Source organism: Embiotoca jacksoni, unplaced genomic scaffold (assembly GCF_022577435.1).
Source record: "Embiotoca jacksoni isolate LCO1_2020_lvr unplaced genomic scaffold, fEmbJac1.0.p SCAF_2, whole genome shotgun sequence".
In the NCBI taxonomy this organism is placed as follows: Eukaryota; Metazoa; Chordata; class Actinopteri; family Embiotocidae; genus Embiotoca; species Embiotoca jacksoni.
In genome coordinates this window covers 8,209,391-8,235,124 of record NW_027185340.1, presented here as the reverse complement: position 1 = coordinate 8,235,124, position 25,734 = coordinate 8,209,391, and the positions used below count along the sequence as shown (strand labels likewise).

Below are 25,734 nucleotides of genomic sequence, written 5' to 3'. Positions count from 1 at the left end.
TAAAAGCCAGTCAAGCAGTGCCAGACGTAAGCAAAGGACTCGACTACTAATGCAGTGCAGTCGTGTCGAACAGGAGGGTGTTATTCCATCTCATGGAAATCACAAGTAACTCATGAGGTTCAACACATTAATGACACAAAAAAAAACTTTACCGGGGGACCATAGACGCATACGTCCGGGATGCGATGGACATTAAAACATTCATGGTAAAACATAAAGTAAATAAATAAGGAGGGTTTGGCGTGAAGGTGTGTCATGAGCCGATATAATGGAGACAAGCTGTGTTACAGGGTTTCTGAACTGGATTAGTGCGTGATGGCATGGACACATGAACAGTAGTGTAAAAGGACCAACTACCTTATTCCTGGAGTCTCCTAATAGCTGAAATGGTAACACACAACCGAGAGGGAAAGAGGAGAGAGGGAAGGTTTAAAGGAGGAACAGAGAACAAGTACAGTCCTTGTGGGTGAGCAAAAGACATGCGACAAAGACCGTTAACATTACGACTCATCCAGGTGAGATTTTAATGGTCCTACATTCTAAATAAAGGTCAAAATAAAGGAATATTTTGATGACATCAAAGACATTCTTGTTCGTAATTATTTTTTACAGCAGTTAGGGAAGTTCATACACAAGTTTGTATTCTGATAAAGGCAGAAGATTTGTTTCCAACGGATCAATTTCCTTGCCTCAGGACGGACATACGATACGAGCGTGAGTTTGTGACATCATAGACTTACGGAAGTCCAAACGGCTCGTTTACGCGCACATTTGCTGACTACTGGCTGTGTGCGTTTCTCAATGGACGGAGCATTTAGACATTTTCACGGTATTTATAAACTGTAGCAATCTGAATTTATACAATATGGGACCTTCAAATCACTTAAAAGTTATTTTCATGGTGTTCATAAAAGGTTTAACTTATTTCATCTCAAAAACAACACATTTACTAACATTTGTCTCCCTTGGAGGCAGACTTCCACAGCAACTTACCAGCGCATCAGCAACTGCTGCCTCCACCTCGGTGCCGGTGTTCAGGACCCTCATGGCGTTAACTGACGCGGAAATTCTTGCTTGATGGATCAAACCATAACGGTCTAAAAAAAAAAAAAAAAAAAAAAAAAAAAAGCAGGGACAAAAAAAGGTAGAAGGATATTGGTGAGTGAAGCTAAATAACACAAAAAATGTTATCACTGTAACTCACCTGCTTTTATTAAACTTTTGTAACCATAATAATGAAAGTGTATTTGGACACATTTAAACATAAAGCAAGATGCTGTACATTTTCTGAAAAAGATCATAAATAAAAAAAAGGGGACGTCTCCAACCACCGAAAAGCAAAATGAAAAGGAACAAGAAAAACCCAAAGAGATGAACAAGCCCTTGAGCAAAAAACCCCCCAAAAAAACAAAAAAGCACAGGCATGCACTGCAGCTACTGCACTGTTTCCCCGGGAAATGAACGACACCAAACACCAACGATGTACCAAAGAGGATAAACAACAAATACGAGCTGGTATGTTCAAACTAAAAAATAACAAACAGGGACAGATCACAATGTTCAGATGTCAGCAGATGTATCATGAAATACGTCGGTTCCTCCTGAGCAAAAATAAAACCACCTGAAATGCGCAAAACTACAAACAAACTACAAGCCGCCGGATGAGGCATGACAGACACAAAAAAAAAAAAAGAGTGATCAAGAAGTTCACAACGAAAAATAAAATGTATGTTTAAGGCACTGGAAATGAGATGAATGGAATAAGGCACAAGCAGATGAAAACATGTTTCTCTTCTCTTACTTTTCCTATCTGATGGAAAACAAACCAAAAAAAATGCTGTAAAATACGGTGGAGGGAACTTAAAAGTAACGGAACGATGGATGTCGCCTGCAGTCACGTCACCGAACACAAACCACGGAAGCATGCTGCTGGTCGGGATGAGATAAATAATTTGGGAGGGACTGGCGGGTGGGGAGGAGGAGCTCGGAGGTCTGGGCATGCAGGTCACCTGACTGGCCGTGGGGGTCGGCCGTGGAGAGAGCGCTGGTTGAACGGGAGTGACGTCGGGAGGCTGCGGGGGAGGAGGGTGGGAGGGGGTGGGGGGGCAGGAGAGGCGGGCAAACATCCGGACCGGGGGGTTAGTGGCACACAAACTGCTGGTTAAAACAACAGCCTCCAGCTTCACTCCGCTGCACATGAAAAATGTTAACGTCTGGTTTGATATTGAATTTTTCCTAATGATGGATTTTAAACTTGTGTTTGCGACAGGACATTGAACTGAAGGAGAGATGGGTTTAAGATTAGGTTCTTTGTTTACGAGAGAAAAGTCTGGAGAAGGTGTGATGCAGCTCGGCGTCCACTAGAGGGGGCAACGAGTCACAAACGTTACTGTTCGGTTCACGTCACGGATTTCAGTTCGCTTTTTTTAGTAAAGTGTGATAAAAAGAAAATTCAGCCTGCTTTTGAGGGAAAAAAATGGCGACTGTTTTCCTTAAAATTCTGGTTAAGAACATACGAAAGAAACATTCTTCACTGTCAAATCTTAATTAAAATAATAGGTTTTCTATTTAGCGCAAACATAAAATACAGCTTTAATTTAAAGTAAAAATGGCCAGATTAAAGACACCCTAAGACCTTCACTCTAAACCCTCCAAACCGTCACTCCAAAGAACCTTTTTCACATCAGACATTTTTACTTGTCACAGTACAAAAAAAATAAATTTAAAAAAAAAGCACAAGTGTAACTACTAACAGTAAAAACTGTATCATAATAAGTGTGCCAGTAAACCATGACAGCCAGCATTCGCACCACCAGGACCCTGAAACCAAAGCAGGTGAACTAAACTCAGCCATCGTTCATTTTATTAGTTTTCCTACTGTCTTAAAAAAAAAAAAAGGACTTTAAAATTGTGTCTGAACACTATCAGTTGTTACAGTAAAAACACTAAAAAGTTCATCACCTCAACTAAATGGGTCATTAAAAAACATAAAAGAAATGTTCTTTCATGCAGTTGTGTAAACCCGGACAGTGTTGGAGTTTAGGTCCAACTCACTAATATACTTCTTCGTTCCTCTTTTATATAAATACCTTAATGATAAAGCTACAGGAGCCGATTTAAGACAGTACGAGCTGCTGCAGTGATTTGTTTGCTGTTTGTCTTGGTGCAACATAAACAATCTTCTAAATCCCCAGCATGAGGATTTTAAAGCACCTCTTATGTTGACTTACAAACAGGTCCAACACGCGACCTTAAAACAGTCCGAAATGAAAATGAAACCTGAAATCATCTTAAAAAAGAAAAAAGAAAAGTAGAATTCATAGAGAAGAGAACTTCTGCTGTATTCACCACATAGAGTGGCGATGCTCCTTTAAACCCAGAAGACCCAGTTAGTGCATGCAGAGAGAGGTGGAGGGAGACTGGCCGTACGATACTGCACAGTACACCCGAGAACAGACGGTAGATTTCGGGTGCTAGTGTAAGCGTCGGCTACAGATCGTCCGGTCGGGACGCTCACTGGCAGAGAGCGACCGTCCGGACGGCTTTTTCAGCTCAGCGATACTCACCCAGAGGAGCGAAGCCCCGAGCGGGGCTGGTGTCGCGGCTGCTCTCGCGACTGGTGTCGCGACTGCAACCCTGACTCATGCTGGGACGGGGAATGCGGCTCCGGGCTAGCGTGCGGTAGGGAAGAGCAGCAGGAAGAAGAGCTTTACCACACAGGCTGGCTGTCAGGACAACAAGTTAGGTGGGAATGTCAGTGGGCGTTCATGGGGGAACGTGGAAGTGAGATTCAGAGATGGGAAAGTAGAGAAAGGTAGACATTATGAGAGAAGATCACTGAAAGTATAAAGTTGTGGATGAGGCCTCCGTAGGAGGTGGCGGTGCCTCTGCATCATGTATATATATGTATATATACGGTTTCTTGGTTGCCTGGTGGAGTTTTAACCTGCGGTGATGAACTGTGCTCTTAGACAATGGTTTTCAGAAGTGTTCCTGAGCCCATGCAGTGATTTCCACTACAGGATTGTGTGTGTGTTTTTAATGCAGTGCCGCCTGAGGGCCGGAAGATCACAGACAGCCAATATTGTTTTTTTAACCTTCTCGATATTTTCTGAATCTTTTACAGATACGTATCGTTCATAAAACAATAACATTTCTCCGCTTCAACATTTGATATGTTGTCTTTGGTGTATTTTCAATTAAATACGGGTTAACGTAATTTGCAAATCATTCGCATCCTGTTGTTATTTACATTTTGCGCAACATCCCAACGTTTTGGGAAACGGGGTTGTAATAGCCAACACAAACGTTTTTTTAAGCAAATGAACGACAAATGAGTGATTTTGCTGCTCTAAAAGCCTACGAAGCTGTCAATGTTTGGAGAAAAGGTGCTTGGAAATCAGTAAAAATGATCTACTGGGGACTTTTGCGTAACCGCAGCAGATTTCTTGGCGACTCCGCCAGTAGTTGATGGAAACATCTTGTTCTGGCCAAATAGTGTAAAAAATAGCAAAGACAACCAACTGACTGATGGACACAATCGTCCTCTTGGACGCTGCTGCTAATATACAGAGAGACGAAAGACCGGGAGATAAGAGAGGAGATGAAGATGCAGAGAGTAAGAGACATGACAAACAAGTAAAACAGCCAGAGAAGCCGTAGCTGAGCGGCGTGTGAGTGAGTGTCGGTCAAACAGCACACTGCTAGTAAAGGTTAGATGTGGGAGCTCCAAAAGAGCGACCGGAGCTTTCAACTGTTAACTCGCGACAAACATTAGACACACCTGTACAAATGTAACATATCAATATCAATAAACATGAATGATATCGTCTCATCAAAACCAAACCTGCAAATATGAATTAAGTTTTGACGATAGACGATGTTCATCAGGAAGACTCAACAATTCTTCTCGACGACCCATAAAGTAGATACGAAAGTCCATTAAAGGAGGTCATAAATTGAACCCCGACCAATGAGAATAAAGGACGATGAGTCAGGACAGTCATACGGAGTTTTCTGTCCAACCCTGTTGAACCTTAATGGTAATATCTACCAAATAGAGATTATTTGTTTTTTCTCTGTCTTTTAAGTTCAACCTCAATTTTAAGTATCTTTCCATCACACATATATCGTTCCATGCCTAAACCCAGAACGGTTGCTGCCTCTCAATCGATCGATCGTAGATCAGAATAAATCACTAACATTTACCATGCGTGATGAGAACTAGAAGGAAATTATTAGTTATCGGTTGTGAAGTTTGACGAAACAAAAAAAAGACAGATAATAAGTCTCTGCCTCTGTTTATCAGCAGATAACCTCGGAAACCGTCGGCCATCGATCCGATGACGAAACAGGAGCCGGCGAATAGCCGAGCCAAGACTTCCTCCTCCGTGAGCAGCTTGAGACGTAAGAGTGGAGTCGGAGTCGAGACGACATCTACGACCAGATTGTTTCACACGCAGCTGGTTGACATTCAGTTAATATATTAAAACCAAAACAACAACAAAGCTAAAAAAAAAATTACAAAAAAAAGCGAAATCTTCGTCCAACAATTGGTGGCTGCATCGTGCAACCAAAGTCCACTCAAATGCGATTGGTCCTTACAACTTTAGACTAAAGAAGCCAGAACCCTTCCAGTTGCTTGGTTACCAACAGACTCTGCACTATTCGGTGCATTAACCCGAGTAAAACTTTACACCTTCTATAATAAGAAAAAACAACCACAGGATTAAATTGTAACTCGTGACGGCTTCTTTTTTTTAAGCTTCACAACATTCCTGTAGAACCACAGCTCGTGTCCAGAGAAAGTGCGCCCGAGTCCCGGCCTTACCGATGCCCAGCCGGCTGGGGCTGGTCTCCCGGCTGCAGCCCTGGCTGCGTGGGATCCGGCTGCGCTTGTCCGCCGGTGTCGTGGAGGCCGCGGCCGCCGCGGCCGCAGCTGCGGCCGCCGTGCCTCGAGGGATCCGGCCGTAGCTGCTGTGGCCGAGCAGCTTGCCCGGGGAGCTGGAGCGGCTGCCGGCTGTCGGGAGACGGAGAAGACAAAACACACACACAGACAAAAAAAACAAAAAGGTTCCATCGTTAGACGACATTCAGAGTGGCTGAGAGAGGAGGATGAGGGTCGGGGTGGGAGGAGAACCTTTTACGTCGGGGGTCTCCAACCTTTTTTCCTCTAAGAGCTACAAAAATGAAAGTGTCTGAGGGCTATTCGTGTTTAGTGACCCGACCCAGATGGAAAAACTGATACTCAACACACATTTAGCATTGAGCTGAATGAGCATGCTTTTTTCAGTATGCATTTATTTCGATTGAAGGAGGGGGACCTTACGATATATACAATAACACAGATGCTCCCTAAATGCATACTGCCGTGCACGCAAACTTTTGTGTGGCCAATACTGGCTTGTAAAGGGTTAGATAAAGTGTTTCATCTTCGATCGGGGACCATGAGCTTCTTAGAAACAGGTTGGAGACCCCTGATTTACATGCTCGGACCGTTCAGTCAAACCTTTAGTCCTGTGTCAGCGGACGTAATGCTGACAAATATTCAAATGTGTTCTTCTACTGCAGGTATGAAGCTACGTTTGGTGAATGAACACTATTACACTGACAACAACAGAAAGTTGAACCACGCGTCTTTAAAAACACACACAGGGTGAAGGAGGAGGGGTGGAACCATGTTCTAACTAACAGCAGGGGGGGGGGGGGACACACGTTTACCGTGGCACCACTGGGAACACGCAAATGCTGTGAAACAAAGGACTACAAAAGACGACAAAATGGCTGACGGCAAACACCTCAAACTCAAAATCAAACTTTAGATGTGATGAGTGGAGCATGCTAAAGGATTCAAGAACGAGAGGACGTGCAAAGCTGCGTGTGGGCAGGGGTGGTGGTGGTGGCGGGTGGGATGGGGGGGGTGGGCGAAGGCTAAAGGGATGAGACGTCTGGCTCGTGATTGGATGGAAGCTGAGGCCTTACCACGGATGGGATTGGCTGATCTGGATCCTGGGTGATGGAAGCAATTGGCAGGACAGGGGGTGGAGATCAAGAACGGTCAAAATGAGACAGAAGGGATCATGTCTTTATTGGCTGGTTACCCAGCATGCACTCTGGGTTTAGCTGTGGACATGTTAGCTGTCACTCAACAGATCTCGAGAATAGACACAAAACACACGCACGCGCACACACACGCGCACGCGCACACACACACACACACACACACACACACACACACACACACACACACACACACACACACTTGTGCATGCAGAGGCACGCACGCACAAACGCACAAGGTTTGTGAGTAGCTGGCAGGTTATTTATTTTTTTCAGGATGCTGAAAAAAATCGCGAAGAAGAAAAGAGCAGGACGTTTATTATGACCTCAAAGCCAACGAGGATATAACACGGGACCGTGAGTGTGACAGACTCGGTGTGCTCCCTTACAGCTACGACATGTTGAATGTGCATGATGTAGTGGGGGAGGGGGGGTGCGTGCGTGTGTGTGTGAGTGTGTGTGTTTGTACATACGCTGGGACTGGGAGACCACCTTGGCCCGGCTCCGCCCCCTGCTGTCCACCACCGACGCGCTGGCTCCGCCCACACTGCCCGAGCTCTGTCTCCGTGTGCGAACACGACCTGGGCGAAGAAGAGAGGGAAGGAGGAAGGAGGAAGTTGGAAAGAAGTCAATGAATCGTCGGTCACCCACCAAAAAACCCTGGACAGAGACGCTGGGGAAGAAAACGTCAAAATGAGGACGACCTTGGATGACGGGACAAACGTCCTCTGAAAAACACGGAGGGGAAAACAGACAAACCTGGGTCCTTTGAGTGTTCGCAAATAATTACTAATGTTCGTTTTAACCCGCAACCTGAGATCGGGACGACGGTTGGGCTCACACACGGGTTAAGCGACGTTTAAGTACTCCATTTTAAATTTAAGGACATTGTCGTATTCCAAACTCCTTAAAATGAGGAGAAAACACTCAGTGTTTTAAGTTTAGTCCATAAAAAACAGCCGTGTCAGCCTTCTAATTCAAAGCGTGAGGTTAGCTACAAGGTTAAAGTGGTACTTGCTTAATTGAGAAATGCTAACCAGTTGTTTTTTTTTTTTTAGGTAGAAATATAACGTGAACGCGCGAAAACAAACCACAAGAAATATTTGCGAACCCCTGTGACCCAGGTCTGAAGAAAGACAGACAAACATTTACAGCTGCGAACGTGTTGTGCTTTAAGAAAGAACCTGCAACCGTTAGAAATACTCTTGACATTTTAAACTTGTGGACGTCTTCACGTTACAAACTCCTTAAAATGAGGAGAAAACATTCTGGTATTTTAAGTTCAGCCGATAAAATTTGGGAGAAACGCTGACGGTGCCGACTGGCCGTTTTTAAAGGTAGAAATAGAACACGAGCAGAAACTTTCTCCACAAAATCGAGAGTCATTTCTAGTGAAGTCATCAAAATTTAACATGTCAAAAGTATTGCTGTCATGAACATGCAGCTTTGGCCATCGGTCGTACCCACGCAAAGCTCGACCTGAAATAGATTTTTTTAATAAAACAAGAAACATTTGGGTGAGAAAAGCTACTTTCTCGTCCCTCTCACGGGACAAAAGCTCCGTCGATAAAACTGCGGGTTGCGATAAATTCAAAACGTCCGCAGCTCGTTGGGAGGATTTTATGACGAGTTGTGGAAAAAAAAAGAAAAAAAAAGTCACCTCGCTTGCAGTAAAAGTCGGCCGTTAGGCGACATCGCGCCAAGAACAGCACCTCGAACGTGGTGACAGTGATGACAGGAGTACTTCCCATCATCGCTGTCAGCAAGCTAAAAAAAAATAAGTCTCCTTCAGGTGGCAGGTTTTTTTTTTTCAGGGTTTACCAACTTCTGCCAGGGACAGCCGATCTGCCGTTTCTTGTTTTTAGGTTTCATAAAAACGGACCTGCAGTTTAATAGAGAAAGGGTGGTCGGAGCCGCTGCAAAAGAAGAATCTCTCCATTCTGACGTATTCTCGCAAACCATTAACGTTCCCGTGAGCCTTTGCACTCACAACGTGGAGCTTGTAACATTTAGAGCGACAGGCTTCTCTGGTGGCTACGATAATAATGCTCTTTCTGAAATTTTATTTTCCAAATCGAACTGGGCTAAAGGTGCTTTAAGTTACTATCTCAACACACTTTTAATAAAAAATAAAAAAAAAATTAAAAAAGCAATGTCGGTTAAGTGTTTAAAAACCACACCGGCTCTTGGTCTATAAAACCCGACCAGACGCAGCTGCCCTGAAGGATGCTCCACGTTTCAAATGACAGGACGTCCATATTTGGGCAACCGCTGAGTTCGCGACACCCCGCAGAGCGCCGTCTGTTTTCCGGCGGGACGTCAAAATTTTCGGAGAGGCAACGCCGTGGACGCCAGCGACGCAAGAAATCGGATCCGAGCCAAAAAAACAAAAAAACAAAAAAAATCCAGATACAGTCTGGATATGACAAAAATAAAATAAAAAAATATATAGATTTGAGCTGCAGTCTGAACAAGAAACCAAAAAAAAACCAAAAACGTTTTCGATCCAACTACAAACGACCCTGTAGAAAACAATCCTACGATAATGAGCAACAGGGTCGTTAGGGTTACGGTCAGAGCAGGACATCCATGCAGACAGTCCATGCAGAGGTCCACGAAACTGAATACGACTCGTAGGGGGGGGGGGTTAAAGAGAGGGAAGAAGATGAGGAGAGAAAATGTAAACATAAATGTGACACACGCACACACACACACAGTTACACAATTTCTTACCATCGCTTTTACCGGGAGTGCCATCTTTTTTTGGGGGGGCATTTAAGAGAGGGCGGTTGCAGCAGAGAGCGGGGGAGGAGAGGTGTAGAGGAAGACGTTAGTAGCAATTGAAGCAGATGTGAGGGGGGCGGGGCCTGGTCATTATTAGCAACGGTCATTAAGGAGCCGTCGGAGGAGAACAAAGGGAGGGAGACAAGCTTCTGCAAGATTGTAGCGAATCTCATGTTCATTGGCTTTCAAATGTTTGGTGAAATCATCCTTTTAAAAAGGCGTCACGGGGTTTTCATCACACTCAGCCTCGTTAATTGAGTCGGTCACACGTGTCGGCGAAGGATTTCAACAGTTCCTGTTGACAGAACAGTTTAACGACAGCATGGGCGGTCATTAATAATCCCGGGCAGCACTGCGAAAAAGCCACCGATTACAGGAGAGAGCGTCGTCATGCTGCAGGATGACGGGAGGAGACGTTGAAGAATCACCACCTGAGGAAACACTGCGAGTGTTTATTCGGAGAGTTTCTGTCTTTTAATGAGGGTGGATCAGAAAAGTTCAGAGATCGCCGCTGTTGTGCAACGAGAAGCTGCGACCCTCGAAGTTTCGATCGCTCGATCAGGATCAGCACGAACCGGAGGGCGTTTTCAAGAGGGGGGCGGAGCTTCACTGTTCAAAAAACCCGAGGGAGGCGCGTCAGGTCAGGAGACGCCAGGTGGGCTTTCTTTGACGTCGGCGGGGGGTTGTGTCCCCGTGAATTCGTCCCCCCGGGGTCAGACTGCCAACACCGAGTTCTACTGGGAACCTCCTGAGAGTTGTTAGCGTTGTTGTCTGTTTGTTAACTTGGGTTGAACTGTTTTTTAAGCAAAATCAGCTGATAGTTCGTGTTGTTAGCTGTTTGTTCAGCTGTTTTTTTTGTTTTTTGTTTTTTTAGCAAAATCAGCTGTTTGTTGGCCTGTCAACACCGAGCTCTACTGCGACGTTCGTTGGCGTCTTTAGGGTAAACCACCTGAACTGTGGCGCCGTGGCAACAGGGTTCGAGCAACACGACGACACGCCCGCTCACAGGGTGACGAAAACGCACAGGTTTCTCACCCACGACGACACAATTGTTGCTCTAAAGTCCCAAAGTTTCAGGTGCGTATAAAATATTGCCGACGCAGCCGGACGACTGCTCAACAAAAACGCGTGTAACTCGGGAGCCGATCTTTAATGAAGCGATGAAACTGGGAGTACTTACTCACGAAGGTTGCGGCTTTGCGTCACGTTTTCGTGTCATGGGATCAGTCTCTGAACTTTTTTTTTTTTTTTTTTTTAAATCGACCCTCGGATTTATTCAAGGAAACGGGATCTTAAAATTTATTCACAGCTTTTTTTGTTAGCCGAACATTTAATTTCTTTACCGTGACATCTCACTGTGTCCTCCAATTACTCGAATTGATTCTCTTCGCGTTGTGTCACAGTTCAGCGTGTCCCGCTGAACGATAGAAAGCGGCTTTAGGAAGGTTAGCGGGAGGGCGGACTTCATGAGTTACCTAACGAGGCGTAGGATCCCGGGGGGAGGGCGGCCGCGGAGCTGAACGGCGAGGAGGCGGGGACGGTGGACAGACGGGACTTGGCGCTGGAGGCGGCGTTTACATCGATGTCGCTACGGGAACGCTGGAGGGAGCCCGGCGTCGTGGCAACCCTGCTGCCGACCAGCTTACCTGGAGAAAAAAAAACACAGACACTATTATTGTAGTTTATTTCATACGTTTTAATACGTTACATTTACTTTTCAACTTTTTTTCACTTTTAATTTCTACTCATGTCCTCTGTACCGAACCGGGACGGTCACAAAATATTACATTTATCTGACACAAAAAAAACAACTTTAAGAAATGTCATATTTCCGCGTTGTTTTCCAGTTCGAGATTTGCCTGGTGCTCTTTAAATGACGTCATCTCGCGGTACACTGTTTAATTGAATTACTTACCTGTTGTTGGCTGTAAATTCTTTTGTATATTTCTATATTGAAGTTGTTATTTATGTCGTATTCAGAAAGCCTAATAATGCAAACAGAAATCTAATTTTTATTTTCTATTAACAGCAAGCTTCTCTACTGAACCCTTCATCAAACTTCATTTACTTTAAGCACCAGGCAGTGAAACAGAAGTGACTCACTCCTCGTTATGCTCCCCCCGATGACGCTCTTCACAGAAAACGGCCGGCTGGAAAAAATAAAAAGGGAATTCATGTCACATCTCTGGACTCACTGTTCTGGAAAACACTGTCAATGCAAATACTAATAATAAAATACAGTAAATTCTTTATATATATATATATGTGCAAAAGATTTGAGAGTATAGAAACAGTGGATAACACAGTGAAGAGAAACATAAGAGGCAGATGAAAGGATCTAATCAAGTAAAATAATGTTATATTTAGATGTAAAATATAGTTACTATAAATGGATCATACAAGGCAGACATTTTTGAAAGTAAATTAGATTTTTTTCCCCCTGAAAAAAATAGAATTCTTTAATTTTAAATGAATAATTATTTACTAATAATCAGTGTATTTCACTTTTTTTTTGTTTACTAAGCTGTAGTCTGATATCAAGTCATTGTGATCTGAAACAAAACCGACATTTTTCTAGTTATTTCAAACCTTTAAAACACTTCTTTTTTTTTAAGATTTCCTGTCGAGTAAAACTAACGGGCTGCGAGAACAGATGATTTCACTTGTCATTAAGTCATTATCTCCTCAAATTCGGTGGGGTTTTTTTGGGCAGTTTTTGCAGTGCACGAAAAAAGGGATGAGAAAACAAAGGGGAAGAAAGATGAGGAAAATCATGTCGAAAAAAAACAAAAAAAAAGGGTAACAAGACGGAAGCGGGAAACTTTCAGGAGCGTCGTGGTTCTTACTTAAGACTCTCCTGTGAGGACGACGAGGAGCGGTCGGACTGCGGTAGAGACACGATGCTGTCGGAGCTCTTCAGGTGAGACTGCAGGGCCTTCTGATAGGTGGACTCCAGCGCCTGGAACAGATGCTCCGCCTCCCGGCTGTAGTGACCGTGGAAACCCCAGTAGCACCTACGGACGAGGACAAAATAAGAGTTAAAACAAAGACAACAACTTGTTTTTCCGGATAAAACCAAGACATTAGCAGAGTTCAGATTCTCACTTACTTTCTTGCGATGGACCTGGCCTCGGAGTCGGCGTCGTGGATCCCCTTCTTGATGGTCTCGGTCAGAACCGCTACGTGTCTGGGATAGTAAGGGAACATGGTGAGAACGTCACGTCAAAAATAACTGCAGGTAGCGCTGATGAAGGACCCCCGTGTTCTCTCTCACGCGCTCTATCTCTCCTTTCCAGGTTTACTCCTCCGGGTGGTCCACGGGGAATGTGGCCACCCACGGAGGGTTTCGCACGCTTTTTAAAGTCTCTCGTGGCCGTTGTCATGGATACCGGGGATGGAAGTCTTAAAGACGACGGCTCTCACAGCACTCATCAATTTAACGGGGCTCATCAGCGGCGCACCGAGCCAACGCTCAGCCAACCCAAATGTTAGCGAACTCAAAATGCCATCATGTGAGGGGGGATGAGGAGGAGGAGGAGGAGGAAGAAGCACTTTTATTCTACACACACGCGCACACACACACACACATTGTACTGCTGTATCCCAGCTGACACACCCTGTTCTTGGTGGTTTTGGAGGAAACACTGAAGCTCACCTTTCCAGCGTGCTGGTGGGCCACTCCTGCAGCATGAGGTCCAGGAACTCGTAACAGCGTCTGGAAACGGGGACAAAAAGTTCACGTTAACTCCACATAGTAGTCGAGCATAGCCAGACGTGTGCATACCTCACCGTTACCGGAAAATATAAGTGAACATAACTTCCGGGTCGGAAAAACACGAGGCCGATGCAGTTGCAATACCACCGAGTGCCACTAGAGCGCATCCAAAATGCAGCTGACAAAATAACGAGTCACGCGATTTAAATCAAAGGATAACGTGCCTGTGATTTAAGAGCTATTTCAAAGTTTTGATCCTTGAAACAAAACTAATCATGTGTTTATATTTATGCCCCAAACTGTAGATTCAGTTCATCAGAAAACACGATCCGTGCCGCTGTCGTCCTCTCACCGTCTGACTGCCACTGACTTGGAGGCGCAGTTACTGGTGATGATGGGGATGAGACGAGGGTAGTGCGTTTGCTGCAGAGACAAAAGACACACGCAAAACAAAAAAGTGAGGTGCGGATCTGGTCGTGAAAACGCGACAGCGGGAAGATTTAGAAAGAAGAAAAAAACGAAAAAAAAAACGCATCCCGTCGTGACCTCTCACCCTGAGGATGAGGCGGATGGTGGCCACGCCGGACGTGGCCATGACTTTGGCGCTGTTGGGCACGAGGTTGAGCAGCGTGGGCATGACGCTCTCCGCTCCGTGGTCGAACTTGTTACCCAGCAATGACGATAAATATCTGACAGAGACGGAGAGAGAAAGAAAGAAACGACATGAAAAACAAAACAAAAAACACAAGCGCGTTATCGGCGTAGAGGTTTATTTCAACTTTGTTGAGATGCTGATTTAAGGACTGAAGGAAACTCCTCTCAGCTCCCGTCTATTCATCAACCGGCTGCTCTTTCAGCGCCGCTCCGCTCTGCTGCACCTCATCAGTGTCGGATTAAAATTTCGGATGACGAATGGTTTTTTTCTTCTTTTTTTGTGTGTGTGTGGCTTGTTTCACAGCCGAGCCGGACTGATTTCCATCAGCTTAAGTATGTGGAAAAAATACTTCTAACACAGCATCAGCTAATCAGTTACAGATTCAAGTTAATGTCAGAGCTGCTAATCCAAGCTGTTGGGGACCGTCACGGCGGGACGACTGATAGATTGATGAAAAATGGACTGACTGAGTTTTTTTTTCTCAGTATAAAGATTTATATGAGGGTTGTACAGGGTTTTTTTTTTTTTTTTTTTTTTTTTTTTAATTAGTCAGTTATGGTTTTTCTGACAAGCTAAAATTCTCATGATAACATAGGTGATGCAAATCAGAGATTCCCAAACTCTGGTGCGTGTACCAGTTAACGGTACGCGAGGCTCCTCCCGGTGGAGCCTAACAACGGCCCTCCAACTGGACCAAGTTCAAATAATTGTCATTTAAATGACATTTGTTATTAAAGACAACAGTTATTTTATGGACACATCGAAGCACAATGATCGGAAGCGGATCCTTTTTTTTTTTTTTTCCTCAGGATGGAGCGGCCGTGGGTTGATGAAGCTACATTTTATTAAAAATGTCATTTTATAAAAGATTATCATTCTATATCTGAAAAATACAATTTCAGATGAATTAAGCATGGATACATAACTGACCTTTAATTTATGGCAAAAAATGCTGGAACAAGTATTCAGATCTTCTACTTAATTAAAAAGCATAATAATACTGAACTGCAAAAATACTCGACTACAAGTTAAAGTCCATTATCAGCAAAATGTAGTTAAAGTACAAAGTAAATGCTGTTATGTGTTATATCTTCGATTAGTATTACTGTTGAATTAATGTGCATTTTACTGCTTTTAACTTTTTTTACATACTGTTGGTCAGTTTAATCTGCAGCAATGCATCATATTCTATAAAATTGTGTTTTTGTAGCTTCGCTCTCCTGTGAGAACCACGGCGGTCTAAAAAGTCAACTTTTCAGCACAGAAAATCAGTCCTGGTTTCAGCTTTGTGACATTTTTAAAGCTGATCTCGCAAGATTTTTTTAAACACTTTTATTTATTTTAAGAAATTATAAACCCACAAAGACACATTTAATCCTTTAGTTTATCAGAAACATTCAAATTCAAAAGTCACCAAAGTGTGCAGATGATGAAAGTCTGCTGAGTCTTTATCAAATTAGAATATTCTTCTTATTTTTTTTCTTTATGGAGGAGAAACGAGATAGTTCGAACAAGAAGTTTCCAGATTAAAGCTCCTGTAATGTGAAGCTAAAAGAGGAAAGATTTTACTGTTGACTTTTAAGACACTTGACCTGATTGTTCCATACGAGCCTTCCCGTTAGTCTGAGATCCTCAGACACAAAACTTTTATCTGTTCCGGAGACACGTCTTAAAACTTAAGGGTGACGAAGCATTTGGACTCAGTTATGAAAGAAATGAAATAAAAGGTCTGCAGACTCAGTGACATCTTTTAAACCTCTTCTTAAAACAGAAGTTTATCTCAGAGCCTTTGCAGATTTTAGTTGATTTTACTGATCAACTCTTATTTCCTTTACGCTCCTGTTTTAATTTGTTTTTATGGTTGTTTTATACAATCGTTGTATTTGTTAAAGGCTTGTTAGAATTCACTTGTTGTTGTTTTTTTTTAATGGCTTATTTCATTGTGAAGCACTTTTTAACTGCAGTTTAGAAAAGTGCTATACAAATAAAGTTGATTTATTATCATTATAATGTGCGGTGCTCCCGTTCTCACCCCAGCGTGATGCAGGCCTCTCGGACCACCTGGGAACGCAGGTCTTTGGCCGACAGCTTGAGCGGCGCCTCCAGCAGTCGCAGCTGCTGAGAGAAACCTTCGTACTCCGTAGCCCCGGCCAGCATGAGCGAACGCACCTTCTTCAGCTGGAGACGCAAACAACACAGACGTTTTGGAATATTATCTCTGAATTTATGCACTTATATCACATTTGTGTGTGTGTGTGTGTGTGTGTGTGAGAGAGAGAGAGGAGTCTCACCGCCACCACTCGGTGCTCCCAGTCGTGTTTGTCATCAGACAGCACTTCTCTGATCTTAGTCAGCTGGTCCTCCATCTCTCTGTTAGAGTAGATCTGGGCACAGAAACACATTAGGAAAGGTATATTATTATTTATCACTTATTACATGATGGTGCTACACTATTATAGTTGGGGGGGGGGGGGAGCGGGGGTCCGTTTGGTTGCAATCTGCAATCTCACCACTAGATGCCACTAAATCCTTCGCACCGCTCCTTTAAATAAAAAAGGCCGACTCATCTCATCCTAACTCTGTTTACTAACGCTGGAATGAGAGCTGACAGCTGATGTGATGAGGGCAGTTTGTCATGACGACGACGGCCTCCTGCACTGCGGAAAATATACATCCTTTCAAAATAAAAGTGGAGCATCAGAAAGTCTTTCGATTTAAAAATAAAAAAATTTGACTTTTTGTTTTGTTTTCACGCAACGACCCACTTTGGGATCATGAACCACCAGTTGAGAACCACTGAAGTCGGGCACAAAGATAGATAGATAGGTTAGTAGGTAGTTACTTTATTGATCCCCGGGGGGTAAATTTCTAAGTTCCAGCAGCAAGGACAATGACATGGGTACAAGATAACACATCAAAAATATAAATCAAAGAGTAAAAAATAGCGACAATAAATAAGATTAGACTCGTCAACCCGCAATAAAAAAAAAAAAGAGTCTTTTCAACACTGAGCTCAACGTACCTGCACCGAGGGCACGTCTTCAAAGGCTTTGATGAAATCCTCTTCGTCAACAGCACCGGCAGCGGCTTCTTTACCTGCAAAGGCATCATAACTCATATTCAACAGCACTTATTTAAAGAATGATCTTAATAACAGGAAAGAAAAGTCATAGCTTTTTTTAATTTGTTTTTAAGACCGGTAACAAAATACGACTTTAAAACGCAGCAGTAATGTTTAAAGACTTGAACAGGAAAAAGTTTTGAAAGCTGTTGGAAATCTTGGATTCATTATTACATCCTCATTTAGAACAGATTTTACATTCTCCAAAATGTTGTTTTTAAGATACTCCAGTGTTCAATGTTCATATGTTAATTCTGTGATGTCAGTTGTACATGTACGCAGTTAGTTCCCCCTCTTTTCTTAAGTTTGTCTTTTTTCTTTATGTATTATTGACACAGTATATACATTTAAGTTGTTTTTTTTACTTTACTCTTTTCACTTCTCACCCTCAAGTTAAAATGGGAACGTCTTGCTTTCTCCCACATCGAAATCTAAGCCGCAGTAACAGCGGCGCACAGATTTACTATTATAAATGTTGCTGCGCTGTTACGGGACGGTGTGTATTGTAACCGTGCGCGCTCCCCCTCCGCCCTCACTTGTGATCTTCGGGTTGGTGGCCGAGCTGGGTCGTCTGACGGAGCTCATCACGGTCCTCCTGCCACCTGGGGGCACCTTGGAGGACGAGGAGGAGGAAGACCGGCCTCCGTCCACGGAGTCTTCATCCTCGAAGTTCTTATCTGTGAACACGGGAGGAAGAAGAGGAAATGAGGAAAGAGCTGGGTGAAACTCTCACGCAGGGCGTCGGCAGATATCGTAAGCAGGAGGAGACATCTTTCCGGTACGGTTCAATAATGAGTGGTCACCGAGTCATCTCTGCTTTGTTCGACCTCTGCGTGGCTCCCTGCGTGCGTTCAACCTTTATCTATCCGTCCGTCTGACATTAATCTGGCGTGGCAGCCGTGCGTAACATGCATGGCCCGCCCTGTCACCTGCCCAACGTGACCACTCACACCAGGGGATTAGCCGGAGGGTGGGCGGGGGAGGCGGAGGGGCCTGGGTGGTTTCTGCCAGTTGAGGCACGGCGGCCTAAATCAATTTTTAAAACTATTAATCAAAGAGAAGAACGTGTTCGTAAAGACAGCCCGTTGTTTCGCAGTGAAGCTGCGCGTCAACATTTCATTCATCACCTGAGACAAATTGGAACATTAAAAGAAAAAAAAGGCTCCTCAGCTTCCTAAATGTCTGGAAAATCATCACCGTGACACGTTAAAAAATACAAAACAAGACGGAGAAGAAACGGCAACAGGTCGAGAGAGGAGAGCGGCGACACAAAGATGACAACAGCAACAAAAAATATTCCCAGAAGGACGTGAAGACGAAAACCGAGGAGAGGTAAAATGAACGGTTCTTACGAGCGCAGATTTTCTTGCACATCAGCTTCCTCAGCATGTCTCTGCTGCACCCTCTAACAGGCTCTCTCCTTTTCACCAGCCATCTCTGGGTGTGTGTGTGTCCTCTGAATCCCCTACTGTTGCATACTGGCCTCTGACAGAGTGCCAGACTAACCGGCCCATAAGCCTACACTCAGTTATCAGTGTGTGTGTGTGTGTGTGTGTGTGTGTGTGTGTGTGTGTGTGTGTGTGTGTGCGCTGCGACGTACGGAGGTGTGTGTGTCACAGCACCATCACTGGTGGTGATGCTGCTGGACTGAAGAGGCGCTCATGATGGGAACAGGGAGGGGTCTGCTGTGTTCACTGAACACCAACAACATGACTAAGGTTTATTAGGGCCGTGTACTATTCAGGAATTTTTAGTAGCGATACCTTGATGTAAAAACTGGTTGCTGAACGACAACAATAATCTATTTTTAAAAGAAAGAAAATTGCATTATACATTACGGTAAAAAATCTTTGGTTTTCCGATTCTCCGTCGTTCCCTAAACGCCTCACCTGCAAGCTGTGGCTGGACGCTCCAATTTCCCGATGTTAGCGGGTATCAGTGTATGAATTTCTTGCAGCCGTACCGATTTGTAAACGGCAAACATACGAGGTAGTTCAGATAATAACAGAACACGCCACTTGATGATGTCAACAAAAGTCAGTGTGACTTTTAATTGTCACAAAAACACAAGTGAAGCTAATTCATGTTAGGAATGTGTGGAAAGTAGGAAAAGAAGAAAACGAAAATGAAGAAGAAGTAGAAGTACGTACTAAAACTCAAAAGAAAATATGTGTGCGATTCTGAACACAGCTTAACATTTACTCACATAGCTGAGCTCCACCCAAACCAGCTGGAAACCCTTTTCTTTTTTTTTAATGTAAACAATAACAAACTCATACTCAACGGTTAGCTGGTAGGAGACCTCTGCTGAGGAGTAACTGCGCCTCATCACTGTACATCCACTGAATCTGCTTCTTCTTTTTTTAAAGAGTTATCTAAAAAACAAAAATAATAATAAATAAAACAGTGGTTGGTTCCAAAATTTCTAAATTGTGCCAACAAAATGTTGCGCAGCACTTTGCACAGCTTTAAAGTTGCAGTTAGTCGCGCAACAAATGAATGCTGACACTCCTGTTCATACACGGGTGGACACTGGGAATACACTTGAGTGGCATACCGGCACAAAAAACAATGTTTTATTTATTCGGACCACGAGTCCACGTGGATACGACCTCCTCGGTGTATTATTGACAAAAGAAGCAGCCGCGTGCAAAGCCAATTGGAGAAAATTGGCCTAATATATATATTTTATTATTATGCATAAAAAATAATCATAAACAATAACCAAACACTATTGATGCAGACATCTTGGATGTACTACCGTGTATGTCCACTAGGTGTCAGGCCGCGCCGTGAACCGCAAAGCGGTCAGAAGTTGCTGCAACTGCACTGGCATCCGTCAGCAGAGTCCCCGGTAATCTGTCCCCGAAGCACAGATTTATATAAAAAGGGAGGATTTTCTCTCCCCTCGTAGTGATCTTTATAAAAAAAAAGAAAAAAAAAGAATAAAAGCCCAAAGGCACTAGGGATTTGGAGGAAAAATTCTGCAAAGTCAAGTTCTCAGAAAAAAAAAAAAAAAGGGTGGGGGGAGAGTCAAATAATAATAACACATTGAGGAGGATGGTGGGGGTTGGGTTGGGGGGGGGGGGTGTCGCTCACTTCCCTCTTTAACCTTTTCTGTCACCTCTCACTCCTGGTTCTCGCCCGGAGCTCAGGAGAAATCTAATGGATCCATCACACCGGGCCTGCAGTGGTTTAGCCAGCAGTCTGCGGGTGTTACACAAGAGACAGATGACTGCTGATCAGCGTTATGTCATAATAAAGACGTCTCGTTTTCGCTGACAGAGCAGAAATTTAACCTTCTGGCTTACAAGATGATGAAACCTGACTTTTTTTTTTTTTTACTCAGAAGTGTGTTGTGTCTCGTCTTTTATTTACACCGTGCGAGTTTTCTCCGCCCCACCTCCCCCGAGAAAGCCTCTACTCGTTTAATCCGTTCTGTCAGATATCTACCAGGGAACTCCGCTCTTGTTTTTTTTCTTGGACCATCGCCTTGACAACCACGCAGGGGAGGAGCATGGTTCACCGCCTCCTGTGCCCGCTGAGGGATTTTATATTCTTATTATATGACTGTGTCTGTAAGAACTTCTCGCTGGCATCAGTCAACTGACGGTCGGTCGACCCAATAAAACCCGTATTCTCTGATTTTGAGAACTTCAAAAAGGTAACAAAGTTGTCACGCAACACTTTTCGGCTCTCTCTTTGTTTTTTATTTCCCCTCATTCAACATTAAAGTCTCGACGGGGAGGGATTTTTAACCGCCGGTAAAGTTCTGCTTTGTTCATCTATGTCTGAAAAAACACATCCGACTGATCTTCTGATGATGAAGTCCGACCTGTTCTGACAGGAGCCTCCTCCGACGCCTCAAAAGGCCCCGGTCATTAAACTGCAAACTACAGGCCTCGCCAGAGAACAAGCCAGAGAGACAGGCAGGAACAGATTTTATAAGAAAAGTGGTAAACAGCAGCGTGGGACACGTAATTCTGTCGTACTTTTGCAGATTATCTGACGTGTGTGACGTGGTGAAAGGTGGAAAGATGGCGACAAAGGCAGCAAAAAACAATCAACACTATCAAAAAGTCTCATAAAACAGCAGACTTTAGAGAAAAGTGTTCGTAGCTTCCGGCTTTAAAAAATTAGGCCGAAGTGGCTTAAGCTGCAATACCACCGAAAGCCACAAGAGCTCCAAAAAGCCTCCATAGACTCCCATTCAACTTCTCTCCTCAAATTTGAAGTCCAAAATCCCCCCACCCCCCTAAAAAAAAAAGAGCCGTGTCTGTTTGATTGACAGGCATGTGGTGCTGTCAGGTTACAGCTAACGGTGGGCGGGACGTAGTATCATCAGGTTTCCAATCAGATTGAGTCCGACCCACCGCTAGCTCCTCCCCCCCCAGCTCATCCAAATATGGTCACTTCCTGCTCTAAACCTGCTCCGAACTAGAAACGATGGCCAAAATCTCAACTGGAGGCTTCGTAACGACCGTTCACAAACCAACGGGTGACGTCACCGCTGGTTACCGCCTTTCTACAACGTAACGTGGAGTTTCTGCTCGACTAAAATCATACCGGGTGTAAGAAACCACGACAAAATAATAAATAATAAAACTCTGAACGAGAACAAACAGTTTGGGACCAAGTCGTGGCCATAATTCGGAAAATTTGACAGGACTTGTTTTTCTACGGTAACATCAGTACCGCAGACGCAGTAAGTGTTGGAAACACTGGACAATAACAACAAGACGTGGGACGGCGGCGGAAAGGGAAGATACCGCAACAAGTCTGAGGAAAAACCACAATAAGAGTCGAGCACGGAGATAGTTTGGGTTTGAGACGGGTCAAGAATCAGGGTCACGACAAACAACCAGAAAACAAACGGTGCCACAGAGTTAGAAGAAACACCTCCTTAAAAGGAGGAATATTGCAAATGCTATTAGCGCAGGTGCTAATAGAGACTAAACAGACATAAATTTCAAGGAAAACCTTCATGTTTATTACTTAAAAAAAAAAAAATTAAACACTAAACAATCCTCATATGTGAGAAGCTGGAAACATTTCCACTTGATAAATGACTGCTTCAGCACTGGAAGAAAAAAAACAAAAACAAAAAAAAAACTTCAGTCGTTCTGTTGTTTTGTTAAAAAAGACCAACAACAGTCTATGAATGACTTACAAGTGAAGATAAAAAAAAAAGGTCGTTCAGTGTGGGCGGGATGTCATCGCAGCCGAACAGAGACAGATTATTGAAGGCTTGTTGTCTGGTTGAGGACAACGAGCCGGCTGTCGCGCTCGGACTTCATACCGAACCGAAGGAACGAGGAACAGAGGCGGAGAGTCGACCGGCTTGTTTCCTCCCGTCAGTGACAGGCTAACAGCGGCTTGCAAGTTCATCTACACCCCCCCTCCCCCCAAGATAAATAAATAAATAAACAAACTCAAGTACAACCAAGCTGGATTCATACTCCTGTCAGAATATTTGCAAGATTTCATTAAAAAAAAAATTATGAATCAGCCTTGTGCCATTTTAAAGTCAATGTTGGGTATTTTCTTCTCATCCTAAAAGCTCAAATATTACGTTTTTTTTTAAAATATATTTTGGGTGAATTACTGAACGTTTATTTTTTTTCATGAGCCTGCTGAGAAAACAGAAATTAATTCGCAACGACAACACAAAACATGTTTACTGTAAAACAAAAGGCAGCTCAGTCAAACGGTTCTCGTGGTGTAAGTGAACCGTCGCTCTGCCACACGTGGGAACGTTCGGGCTGCGAGCGATGGAAATCCGTCGTTTTGTCATTCGCCGTCAAACGAGATGTGACAAGATGGTCTAATTACACTAATGAACCTGAGTTTGTGCCAATTTTATCCTCTTGAGAGTCTGCTGTCCTTCCAGTAAGCAGCACATATCAACTTCATGCATTTCTTTTGGATTTCCTCATGGAGGTAGAAGTCCATAAAGAGTCAAGCAGCATCAACATTGAGGAATAAAACAGCAGAGAATAAAAAAATAAAAAATATCAGCCAGAATTTTCTAATTTCTCTCTTCGACCTGCTGTGACATCATCCGATGGTTTTGAAGCCCGACTCGTGGAAACCGTTTACTGACTTCAGGAGAGAAGTTGATGCTTTTTAATTTGGGAGCCAGAGGTTTTTTTTTTTTTTTTCGTTTTTTTTGGGGGAGCCAGCCCCTAGTGGCCCTCGGTGGTGTTACACATTTTGGGATTTCGGCAGTTGGCTTCACTTTTCATGACACGTTTTGTATCTACAGTCTATATTTCCAACACTGCATGTGAGCAGAGACTAAAAGAGAGGAGAAAAGACAAGTATTCAAAAAGATAAAGGCCAAAGCCTTTAAACGAGGCAAAATGGATATAGAGACTGGCAGAGAGTCCGAGTAACAACAAACAGAAGATGGGAGTTCCAACCAAATTATCATTACGGAAAAACAGGAGGAAAGAATTTGATATTAAATACTCAATTTTCCTGACAAAACAATGACAATTTCACACACTTCCATCTCATTCTGGTGTAAAATGTCTTTAAAAATCCAAAACAACACGCCGCATGTTTTTTTTTTTTTTGCATATATGCATTACTGTGCAAAGTTTTAGTAACACTTGAGATGTGTTTATCCACCTGAACAGATTCATTCTGCAGCTCAAACAGGAAGCATCATTACATGATGAGACGGGAGCAGCAGAGACTTCCTAAACCCAGTTTCAAACAACACACCCACCGTGTACCGTAAAAAAAACTGAGTACAAGTTTTCTCTTTAATGTCTAGAAGGCCAAATTATTCAGCAAAACTTTGTTGGCGGCATTTTGTTGTGGTAATTTCAAAGATTTGCATAAAATATGCGAGAGTGATGCATTCACAAACGTATGCGTGAGGTATTGAAGCGGCTTCTTTGTACCGACTTGTCGGGGTGTTCAGCTCGGCCGGTGTAGATAACCCCTCGCCTGTGTCCCGGTCTCTTATTGTGCCCGTCAAAGACTCCCTTTGACCCCCCCCCAGAGTCACGTGGACCGAGGGGCCGCCCGCACATTTCATTTGGCGGAGAGAGCCAGGCGGACAATCGTGTCATTCATTGGGTTGGCCACAGTTCATACTGGTCTCTCTCTCTCTCTCCATCTCTACATATCTCTCTTATATCAAGCCCTCCGATAGGCTTCTCCTCAGCTGTGTATTGACTATCAAAACCCGAAGCAATGGCCGTCCGCATCTCCCGATCTTCCAGGAGAACGGGATACCCGCCTCCGCTCATCCCACTGCTGGTACTAAAGGATCACATACACCATCCCGCAGCCTGAAATTACAATTACAACAACAAATGGGTGTTAATCCGCCACTGAAAATAGTCCCAAACAAATGCAGTGTTAATTCTAATCTGTGTAAAATTTGCATAAAAAAAAAGAAAAACTTGCAGAGCCCAGATGTTTTAGGCAAAAATGAGAGAGTTCATTTCTGAGATTTCCACCGCCGGTACCGGCTCTACTCATTTCTGGTACCGGGTGTTTTTTTTTTTTTTTTCTGGATTTTTGTTTTCCACTGCAGAGAGTACACCCACAATGCTGCACTGTTTACCATCTCAATTGGCCCGCGGTGCCATTAATGGAGCAGTACAATGAATGTAAGAGATTGCGGCTGCTACGGTATCTTGGCTCGTCAACAGCGGCCCAATAAAACACACACAAAAAAACCAAAAAAAACCAAGCAGAGTCGAGCCGGTACGAGCAGTGGAAAAAAAGGGGCTTTACAGGCGTTTTCAGACTGAACACTTTTTGGGATTTTCTTGAGAAAGAGAGAGCTGGAACTAAATAAGCTCCAGGTCCTTTTGCAGTTTGCATTCACACGGCCAGTACGAACACGAAGGAGCGACGTCAGCAGAGGGACTTCACTGTTGGTCTCATTGGTCGGTCATATGTCGTCCATTGACTCATGGGTTCAACCAATCACGGTACACTTACGTCACCGTAGTTCCTCTTGTAACGGGGGGGTGGGGGGTACCTATTTGGAGTAGAACCCAAAAATGTAGTTCTAGTAACTTTAAAGGTTCCCTGTTACTCTCTCCCACAGTTTTTAGAATCGTGAAAAGGTTCCTGCGGTCTGAAAACGCCTTGATGTCTTCGGGAGGAACTGGTGGATTTGAGAGATGGACCAATCCATTATTTACCGAAAATGGTCTTTTCATGATGATAAGAAAAACAAAAATAGTCCAAAGCCTTTCATATGCACTTTATATATATATATATATATATATATATATATATATATATATATATATATATATATAGACTGATGTGAGACTGTGTTCAAAGTTGCCAATTTTTGATAAAAAATGTGGCAGAAAGTGCTGGGAATCAGTTAGCTATATTTTAATCCTATGCACTTTATATGTATAT

General features: G+C 43.6%; 1 protein-coding gene across 26 annotated transcripts in view; it reads right to left on the bottom strand.

The window, feature by feature from the left end:
- Positions 1 to 25,734, bottom strand: part of clasp1a (cytoplasmic linker associated protein 1a) — an 83,993-nt gene that overhangs the window by 17,283 nt on the left and 40,976 nt on the right. For 7 of the 26 annotated variants that reach the window (XM_069154358.1, XM_069154363.1, XM_069154369.1 and 4 more), the window contains 19 exons: positions 17,871 to 18,011; positions 17,236 to 17,309; positions 16,505 to 16,597; positions 16,246 to 16,391; positions 14,112 to 14,247; positions 13,911 to 13,981; positions 13,499 to 13,558; positions 12,953 to 13,030; positions 12,690 to 12,857; positions 11,947 to 11,993; positions 11,319 to 11,489; positions 9,793 to 9,816; positions 7,533 to 7,640; positions 6,982 to 7,008; positions 5,831 to 6,019; positions 3,567 to 3,725; positions 2,010 to 2,072; positions 994 to 1,097; positions 358 to 381 (listed from right to left, as the gene is read on the bottom strand). In XM_069154358.1, coding sequence (XP_069010459.1) covers positions 358 to 381; positions 994 to 1,097; positions 2,010 to 2,072; positions 3,567 to 3,725; positions 5,831 to 6,019; positions 6,982 to 7,008; positions 7,533 to 7,640; positions 9,793 to 9,816; positions 11,319 to 11,489; positions 11,947 to 11,993; positions 12,690 to 12,857; positions 12,953 to 13,030; positions 13,499 to 13,558; positions 13,911 to 13,981; positions 14,112 to 14,247; positions 16,246 to 16,391; positions 16,505 to 16,597; positions 17,236 to 17,309; positions 17,871 to 18,011 — 1,883 coding nt within the window. The remainder of the gene's footprint in view (positions 1 to 357; positions 382 to 993; positions 1,098 to 2,009; positions 2,073 to 3,566; positions 3,726 to 5,830; positions 6,020 to 6,981; positions 7,009 to 7,532; positions 7,641 to 9,792; positions 9,817 to 11,318; positions 11,490 to 11,946; positions 11,994 to 12,689; positions 12,858 to 12,952; positions 13,031 to 13,498; positions 13,559 to 13,910; positions 13,982 to 14,111; positions 14,248 to 16,245; positions 16,392 to 16,504; positions 16,598 to 17,235; positions 17,310 to 17,870; positions 18,012 to 25,734) is intronic. The other 19 variants (XM_069154378.1, XM_069154379.1, XM_069154370.1 and 16 more) reach the window with 11 other exon arrangements.